This window comes from Phyllostomus hastatus, unplaced genomic scaffold (assembly GCF_019186645.2).
Source record: "Phyllostomus hastatus isolate PE091 unplaced genomic scaffold, TTU_PhHast_1.1 phas_contig_210, whole genome shotgun sequence".
NCBI classification, from domain to species: Eukaryota; Metazoa; Chordata; class Mammalia; order Chiroptera; family Phyllostomidae; genus Phyllostomus; species Phyllostomus hastatus.
In genome coordinates, this window is record NW_025333737.1 from 34,247,491 (window position 1) to 34,256,435 (window position 8,945).

Here is an 8,945-nt window from a genome sequence, read left to right on the forward strand (position 1 = left end):
GGGAAGGGGTCCCCTGCTCAGGAGCACACGCTGAGGCAGGGGTGGCCCCTAGGACCCGGCCAGAGGAGCGGAGCTTACCCTTGGCCGCTCTCAGAAGTGGAGGTCCCCTTTACTGGGCCCCCGGCTGGGTCTGGGGATGGCTGGCTCAGCGGGTGACAGTCTTGCTGCCACCTCTCCCAGGGCCCGGGGCTGCTCCCTGTGGTCGCCTAGCCAGGCTGTGCTGTGTGGCCCGAGCCCCCCACTCACCGCCGGCAGAGCCTGGGGTTCCTGCCCTCTGACTCCCGGCCCCGCAGGGTTTCGGGAGCAGGACCCGCCCTCGAAAGCTCAGCGATGGACTCGGCGCCAACAGAGTTAGATAGAGTCGGTCCCGGGAAAGGCTTCGCAGATTGACACCCCAGAGTGTGGGGGCTTGATACCAGCGAGACAAAAAATAAAGCAGAGATGAGCCAATGACCACCCCCCGACACCCACCCTGCAGTGCACCCCCGGCCCAGGCCCGCCCCAGGCCCTCCCAGAAGAGGCATCGGGAACGTGGGCTACTTTAAACTTTACGTAGATGAATTCATAAGGGGAACGGTGTTTTTCTCTCCGCGTCATAGGGGAGGCACCTGAGACACAGAAAGAATGAGTCACGTGCCCGAAGTTACAGAGCCAGGACCCAAACCCAGGGGGGGCTGTTTTCTGGGTGTTCTCCTCCCTCCGCCTGGGACGGAGCCCAGAGGTCCAGCTGCCCAGGGCTGAGGGCACAGGGCCCCTCCCCAGGCCCTGGTGCCGTGCCCTCCCTGACCCCTCTTACCTCTCCCCGGCTTAGGGCGCCAGTGACTTCTGCGCAGCTCCCGACACCTTCATCCTGAACATGACGGAGGACCAGCTCAGCACAGGTAAGAAGTGCGCGGGCCTCCGGTCAGAGCCACTCTGGCCAGCCCCACTGTGCGCCCCTCCCCATCTCAGCCTGGTGGCCACCTGGTCCCTCCCAAACCCCACCCTCCGGGGCAGGGCCAGTGGCCCCTCTGGGCCATTTCACAGAACCTGCCTCCTGGGGGGGCTCGGGAGTGGCCTGGCCCCTGAGGATGGAGGAGGGCCCGGTCCCCTGCCTGACGTCGTCTTTGCCTTGCAGAGGTGACCCGTTACTACCTGTACTGCGGTCAGAGCGTGAGCAGCCCCTTCCAGCAGGTACGGCTCGCCCTGCCCTCAATGCCCTTTGTCTGCCTCCTCTCCCCAGACCCGCAGCCCCGGCCCTGACCGGGAAGGTGGCGGTGGTGGGGTGCCCTTTGTGCCGCCACAGTCCTCCGAGGGAGGCAGTGCTCCTGGTCCACCTCCAGATGGGTGCTTCCCTCACGTGCGCCCAGCACCCAGAGTGCGGTTAGCACGCAGATGCTGTGGAGCAGGTCCGGGGTGGGGCCTGAGGGTCCGCATTTCTCACAAGCTCCAAGGCGAGGCCAGTCCGAGGTCCACTCTGAGTGGCAAGAAGCAAGAGGCCTCTCCAGAAGCCTGAGGGGCGAGGGGAGGCTTTCCTGCCAGCAGGAAAGGCCACCTGTAGTCAGGGGTGTGAGTGCAGATGCAGCGGTGGGGTGGGGGGAGGGTGCGGCAGAGGGACCGGCCCTCGGTGGCTGGGGGCCTTGGGAAATGCGACCTCACCGCGGGGCCGTGCTCTGTCCCGGCCCAGGCGCTGACCGTCTTCCAGCGCTCGCTGACCGCCATGCAGATCCAGGTGGCGGGACTGCTGCAGTTCGCCGTGCCCATGTTCCCCACGGCAGAGGTGAGGCGGTCTCCCTGGCTTCCGTGCCGGAAGGGGGCGGAGCCCCGGGGTCAGGGCTTCGGAGAGCTGGGCTCTAGGGGGCGTCCTCTCCCCAGAGTCTGGCGCCTTGGTTTGGCTTTGAAGGTCGCTGTTTGTGGTTTTATCCACAAGCCCCGCCCCCACCGCTCAGAATCGGTCTACATGTTTGCCTCTTTCCTTCCTCCTGCCTCAGAACGAGCTGCTCAGAATCCAGCTCCTGTTAAACGCCTCGGAGTCCAGCCTTCAGCAGCTGACGGCCATGCTGGATTGTCGCGGGCTGCACAAGGTGCTGGGAGGGCCCAGGGGGCAAGCGGGGGTCGGGATGCCCTCGCTGGCCATGCATTCCCGGAGAAGCCAAGATGGGTGGAAGAGAGACCCCCTAGGCTCCCCTCAGGCCTGGGAGGTGGGGAGGGAGCTGGACAACAGGAAGGTGGGAGAGGGGCTTGGCTCCTTGCTTCTCTCCAGTAGCTGAGACAGGGAGACCCGGTGAAAGTAGCAGGACTGGATCAGGTTACCTGCAGATCACCGGTGACGGCCATCTGGTCAACCCATCCACCTCCCCGGGTTGCAAGTGGGCGTCCCGATCTGCTTGCCAGGGCCGTCTTTCCGGGGATTTGAACGGTCAGACACTGATGCCGGACACACACACTGGGAGTATGGGAGCCCTCCCTCCCCCCAGAGCAGCCGGCCAGTGTGTGCTGACAGTGTTCACAACTCAGGTGGACGCGGGGCAAACGGTCACGCTCACAGTCGTGGCTGCCACAGACCGAGGACTGGGCTGTGCACGCCACCTTGTCCTGTGCACGTTGCGACCGATGTGCCCTTCAGTCCTCGCAGTGGTACTGTTGCAGAAAAGTCATTCACACGCGGGGAAGATGATGAAGCACAAACTTTATTACCCAGGGGGGCCCAGAAGGTTAAATCCCTAAATTCTGAGCCGAAAAAGCTGGGTTAGGGGTCCTTTTTGTATACCAGTTACACAGGCAGAAAGGGAGGGGGGAACCAGCTGCTGAAAGCAAAGCGTTCTGAAGCAGGAGCAAGGTCAGTGGCCTTGAGATAACCAGCCGTTGCCTTGGTGACGACTGGTCAGCTTCTACAGTCCTGTGTGAAATTTTGCAAGTGTTACAGTTACAGAGGAACTTTTGGAGTTTTTCTTTTCCTGCCATAGTACTACGCAGCCCATATCATTTCATGGGGAGTTTTACAGATGAGGAAAGCGTCTGTGTGGATGGATAGGTGGAAAGACCGATGGTTCTCTGTGTGTGTGTCTATGGATAGACGATAGGCAGGTAGACAGATACAGACAGACAGAGTGTGCGTGACTCACCGAAGATTCCAGAGTTGCTGGGTCAAGCTTGGGTGCTGCGTCCTGGCCGTCTGGCTTAAGAGCTGAGAACACGAGCATCACCCTGGACCCTCCCTCCCTCCCCGTCCACGGCCAGTCAGCCCCGCAGCCTGCGCCAGCCACTGCCCTCTCAAATACGTCCCGAGTCCGTCCGTATCGCGCTCCGCCGCTCCCGCCCTGGCCCTGGCTTCCTGCCTGGTCTCCCGTGTTCTCCCACCCCCTTCCCACCCGTGTCCTTGTGGGAGCAGCAGCCAGAGCGATTTGAATTAAAAACAGACTGGATCACAGCCCTTCCACCCCAAACCCTCCGGTGTCTTCCGGTCGTGGTGTGATAAACTGCAAACCCCTCCCCCGCCCCGTGAGCCCCGGGACGCCCCGGCACCCACTCAGCCCGTCTCCTGTTGGCCTTGTTCCTCTTTCCCGGACCTGCCAAGCTTGACCCTCTGTGTCACCACTCAAGGTGCCATCCGCTCCGTCTTGCCTACCCCCCGGCCTCAGAGTAAATGCCCCACTCCTCTGGCTCCCCTACCCAGACTCCCACAACCTGGCCGTCCCTGTTCAGAGCCGACCCTCCAGGGCCTAGCACACAGTAGGTGTTCAGCAAATGTCTGTAGAGTGACCCTGAGGAGCCCCATTGTGTTGGGATCCAGAATGTGGGCCCTTAAGGCCGTTGGGGTGCTGAGGATGTGAAGGGTGGAGCTCCGGGGGCCAGGCTGCACCCGCTCCCTTCCAACGGTGTGTCCCTCCCCCCAGGACTACCTGGACGCCCTCACTGGCATCTGCTACGATGGCATCGAGGGCTTGCTCTTCCTCGGCCTCTTCTCCCTCCTGGCCGCCCTGGCCTTCTCCACCATGACCTGCGCGGGGCTGCGGGCCTGGAAGCGCTGTACCACCAGGTGGGCTGCCTGGGCGGGGGGCACTTCCCCGGGGAGCAGGCGGGAGGCTCTGCTCTGCCTGAGCCGAGGCTGATAACCCACGAGGGACCAGAGCAGCCGAGGGCCCAGGCATCTGGCCCCAGCAAGCTGCCTAGCTTTCTGCCGAAGCTTCCCTGAGAGTCCAGACAGACCCCCCAAAAGGGGGCTCCTCGGGAGCCCGGGCAGGAGTGGGTCTGAGGATAGGGACAGCCACTCCTGTCCTCCTCCGCGGGACTCGGTGGCGTGAGGTAAATGAGGAGAGCTTTCACTGCGGGGCGGGGCGCCCCCAGCAGGCCAGGGAGCACAGGTTGTATGTAGCGCGGTCACCAGGGACCTACAGTCTCACTGGGGACATAGATGGGGAAGCAGGTTAGGGAAGGTCAGTGTGCACGTGGTCAGCACAGTGGGCTGCCTGGAGGAGGTGGATGTGAACTGGGGACGGGGCTGAGTGACCTATGAGAGGCGCCGCCGAGGACCGTGTCTCAGAGGAAGTTCAAGGACACACCCGTGGCCAGAGGGAGCGTCCTGGGTCGGGACCCCACTGCCCTGGAACCTCCCTCGCCCTCCATGGTCGGCCGTGTTCTGCGTGTCGTTGCAGGGACCGAGACTATGATGACATCGATGAGGATGACCCCTTCAACCCCCAGGCCCGGCGCATCGCCGCCCACAACCCGCCCCGGGGGCAGCTTCACAGCTTCTGCAGCTACAGCAGCGGCCTGGGCAGCCAGACCAGCCTGCAGCCCCCGGCCCAGACCATCTCCAACGCCCCCGTCTCGGAGTACATGTACGGCGGGGGCTCCCGGGGCCTCCCCTCGCACGGCCTGGCCCAGGGGAGATAGGTCTGCAGGTCCAGAGAGCCAGGCGGGGAGGGGGGCATCGAGGCGGGCGGTGGTCCCCTCACTGCAGCCTAGAATGCCAGGGAGGAAGGCAGCCCGCGAGCATGTGGTCACGTGACCCCTGCCCATCCTTCCACGCGTGTGGGTGAGGATCTCCCCGCACAGATGCCAGGCCTCCCTCCACGAGCCCGCGGGGTGGGTCTCGGGGCCGAGAATCGGCATGTCTCCCAGGCCCTCCGGCGGACGTCTGAGTGCCTTCCCCACGCCTTCCCCTCCTGAGCTCTCCTCTTGGCCCCCCAGGAACCAAGCTGTGCTCTTCGGAGGGAACCCCCGCTACGAGAACACGCCGCTCATCGGAAGAGGCTCCCCGCCCCCCACGGTAACCCGGGCTCCCGCGAGGGGGATGGGCGGAGCAGTGCCTGAGCCAGGTGCCGGTGGGGGAGGGGCCTCCGCCTGCACGCAGCCGGACGCGGCGCTTCACTCGCCCCCTGCAGGGGGTTTGGGAGGGACCCTCCCGCGGATGAACTGGGAGCCCCGGGAGACCCAGGGCCCTGGGGTCCGTGACACAGGCCTGGCCCCTGAGGACCAGGATGCTCACGGGTGTCCAGCAAGGGCTCCTGGCGAAAAGCACAGCGCCAGACCCAGGCACAGGAGATGGGACCCAGCCCCGGTCCTCGCGAAGCGCATGACCCTCAGGAGGGGACAGTCAGCAGAGCTGCGGGGAATCAGTGCCACCGGCACCGCAGGAGGGACCTGGAGGGGGAACCATCCCGCTGCTCTGCAGGACCTGGAGTAGGTGGCGCCGAGGCACGCGTACCTCGAGGCAGCGGCCTCACCTGGCGATTATGCCCCCCAGGGGAAGTTTGGCCACGTCTCCTGGCATTTTGGTTGTCACATCTGGGAGAAGCTGCTTTTGGCACCTAGTGGGTGGGGACCAAGAATACTGCTATGCCCCCTGCAGCACACGGGATGACCCCCACCCACCACACACTGTGACCGGCCCCAGGGGTCCCTAGCGTCAAGGTTGAGAAACTGCTCTGACCAACCACTGGTCTCTCTCTGCATGACCCCGCCTTGCAGTTTTTGCCCCGGGCACCTCCCCCACTAGACCCGGGCCGAGCTCCTGAGTCCAGGGCCCCAAGGCCAGGAGAGTGGGTGGGTGGGTGGAAGTCAGCACCTTTGGAACAGCCCCCCGGCTTTTCTCTCTAACCAGAAGCCTCTGGGTTCCTCTTCTTTGCCACCCGCTGCAGGGGACCCAGGGGTGCAGGCTGATGTTTATGTGGATCTGAGCACTGATCATTAGGGGGAGTCTGCCGCAGTGAAAAATGAGTTACTCAAAGCACCGCGATGCCAAATAAAAATGACTTTCAGATTACGTTCCGCTCTGAGAGATCCAGGCCACTCTCCCTGCCGTTAGCACAGACCAGCAAGGACTGGCCTTATTTGCAAGGCTCAAGAACAGGGAGCAAGGCTGAGTCAAGGTGGACTAGGCAGGCACCTCGGAGGGAGAGTGGCTGGCCAGTGCGGGCACCGTGCATTCCAGGCTGGGAGCCAGGGGTCCCGGTGGTCCCCGGGGCGGGCTGCTGCCCGGGCCACTCTAGTTTCTCGAGTCCCCGTGATGCCCTGTCATTAAAACTTGGTGCCCACCCTGCGGTGTGGCGGCCCAGTTGGTTGGGTGGCCCACAAAGCGAAAGGTCACCGGTTGGACTCCTGGTCAGGGCGCATGCCTGGGCTGCAGGTACGGTCTCTGGTCGGGGCGTGTAAGAGCAGCAACCAATCGATGTTTCTCTCCCTCTCCATCCTTCCCTTCTCTCTTGAAATAAATAAATGAAATCTTAAAAAACAAAAAAATCGTGGTCCCTGACCACTGTGGCTAACTCAACTGTGGCCGGTCCGGCTCTCTCTTCCTCAGAAATTCCGGGTGCCTGTGCTAGGACAGGGTGCAGGGTGACTGGTGACGTGTATGACCCTGATCTGACAGTCCCCGCCCCTCTCTCTCCCACAGTACACTCCCAGCATGAGGGCCACCTACCTGTCCCTGGCGGATGAGCCCCTGAGGCACTACGGCCACGAGTTCCCCGCCTAACCGCCTGCCGGAGGGCGCCGCCTCCTTGGCCCGCTCCGGTTTGTCATGGACTCCCGCGACAGCTGCGCTTCTTCGGTGGAAACCAAAGGCGTCTGGAAAACGGTCGCAGGACTGCGATGGCCCTGTTCCCACAGAGGGGCCACCAAGGGTCAGGCAGATCGGCCTGGGCGCGGCTGCCCTGGGGCAGACGGAGGACCAGCCTCTCCCACTGCCGGCCTCTTCTCCACACCGGGACCGTCCCCCAGCTGCTTGGCCGTCCCTACGCTGGCAGCCGGGCTCAGCTGACCCCTACACCCCGCGCTGGCCAGGTGGGGCAGAGCAGTGAGGAGGGGCCGGGTCAGGCTCTCCCTGCCAGCACAGCCGGAAGGCCGGGCCACCACTCTCTCTGAGTGACCTGTCTCCTCCTGGCTATGTGGATGGCAGCATTTCCCTGTAGGCAAAGGTGGAACTGCTGATCGGGAGATGCTTTTAAGGAAGGCGGTGTCCCCAAAGAGATCAGAAACTGTCCAAATCGGTCCCCCCGGGGCCTGGTGGCCTCTTCCGGGCCACAGAGGGAAGGTGTTGGGGAGCTGTGCGACCCCAGGGCCGGGGGACCGACCCTGGTGGGTGTCTACAGTGACGCCAGGTGGGAAGGGGGTGGAGCCTGCCCCATCCTGCCGGCCTTTCTGCAACCCTCCATTCCGGAAGCGACGCTGTGAGTTTGTTCGCCACAGGTAGGGGCAGTCTCAGGTACTAACACACACTTTGAATGCAACTGTAACTCTTCCCCCCCGCCTGCCCCGTGTTTTAAATACTTTGATGGTCCAAAGACTTGAACCTCATAGCACAACCAGTTTTTGCAATAGACTTGGGGCTCATTCCTGCCACTCGATCTGTCTGCCATTCCTTTTCAGAGCTTGCCGCCCCCAGCCAGTTCTGTAAGGATCGGGGGGTGGGGGAGAGGGGGTCCTTAAACAAAGTAAAGATCAGTGAGACTGCCTGTCCTAAGCTGCTGTTGGATGGGAATGTGGGTTCATCCCCTGCCCCCCCCCCGCACCCTCACTCCGGATCCTTTAAGGGAGGGAGGGAGGGCAAACAGCGTGGACGGCCCCCTCCAGAGGAATGAGTGGCCAGGGTCCCCTCCCTCTTGTCTGCAAGTGAACTCGTCAGTGAAGGTTTTAGCAGAGCGGGACAACTCGGCATGTAGACAGGTGTCTTCCTCACCTCCCCCATGCTGTTCTGCCAGCCCCCTGCGCGACACCTGCCAGGTGAGGAGGAGCTTGTGAACCAGGAAACAGTAATGACCCATCCCTCTGCCCGCTGAGGAGCCGGAGTTCGGGTCTGGTGCTGCCAACGTCCTGCCCAGTAGTCGGTGCGCCCAGCGCTGGAACTTCCACAGCCTCACACGCCAAAGCAGGGACAGGGGCTGGCGTGGCTTGGGACAGGGGCTCTTGTCTGCATTTTGGAAGAGCCACCTTCTCATCAAAACAATGACGGCGGTGTGGGGCCCAGCCCCCAGCCCAGCTCCCACAGCAGAATGGGGCCGCAGGGCAGCCAGGACTCAGCTGCATTAACCTGGAAGAACGGTCTACCACGAACACCCCTTTGTGTGGCCACGTCGTGGGCAGATAGAAACTCTGTGACAACAAGCTGTTGCTTCTTAATCTTTCATCATTGGCCACTAGAGAGTTGTTTTTAACGCATGTGAACTAAACTAGAACCCTCACGTGGTGCCCGGAGAAGCCAGGCGGGCGCAGCGCTCCTTGGCGCACGTGCGCCCCCACCTGGACGACAAATAAACCACTTGTACTAAAATGTGCGCTCGGCGTCTAGTTTTCTCCGCGGCGGGGGATGGGGGAGGGGGAGGGGCTGCGGGGCCCCTTTTGGCTGGGTTGTGTGGTCGGAGCTTCAGAGCAGATTTCAGTATGAGGACTGAGAGATGGGGCCACCGAGTGAATGTCGTGGCCTCATTTGGCCCCTGGCTACTCCGCCCTCAGACCTCGTTGCT

At 63.0% G+C, this 8,945-nt stretch overlaps 1 protein-coding gene across 2 annotated transcripts in view; it reads left to right on the top strand.

Moving 5' to 3' along the window:
• TTYH2 (tweety family member 2) overlaps nucleotides 1-8,752 on the top strand; it is a 31,714-nt gene extending 22,962 nt beyond the window's left edge. For both annotated transcript variants that reach the window (XM_045837150.1, XM_045837151.1), the window contains exons 7-14: nucleotides 812-881; nucleotides 1,118-1,173; nucleotides 1,667-1,759; nucleotides 1,971-2,063; nucleotides 3,876-4,018; nucleotides 4,635-4,820; nucleotides 5,173-5,251; nucleotides 6,878-8,752. In XM_045837150.1, the coding sequence (XP_045693106.1) occupies nucleotides 812-881; nucleotides 1,118-1,173; nucleotides 1,667-1,759; nucleotides 1,971-2,063; nucleotides 3,876-4,018; nucleotides 4,635-4,820; nucleotides 5,173-5,251; nucleotides 6,878-6,958 (801 nt within the window). In that variant the 3' untranslated portion in view covers nucleotides 6,959-8,752. The remainder of the gene's footprint in view (nucleotides 1-811; nucleotides 882-1,117; nucleotides 1,174-1,666; nucleotides 1,760-1,970; nucleotides 2,064-3,875; nucleotides 4,019-4,634; nucleotides 4,821-5,172; nucleotides 5,252-6,877) is intronic.
• Nucleotides 8,753-8,945: the final 193 nt, after the last annotated feature.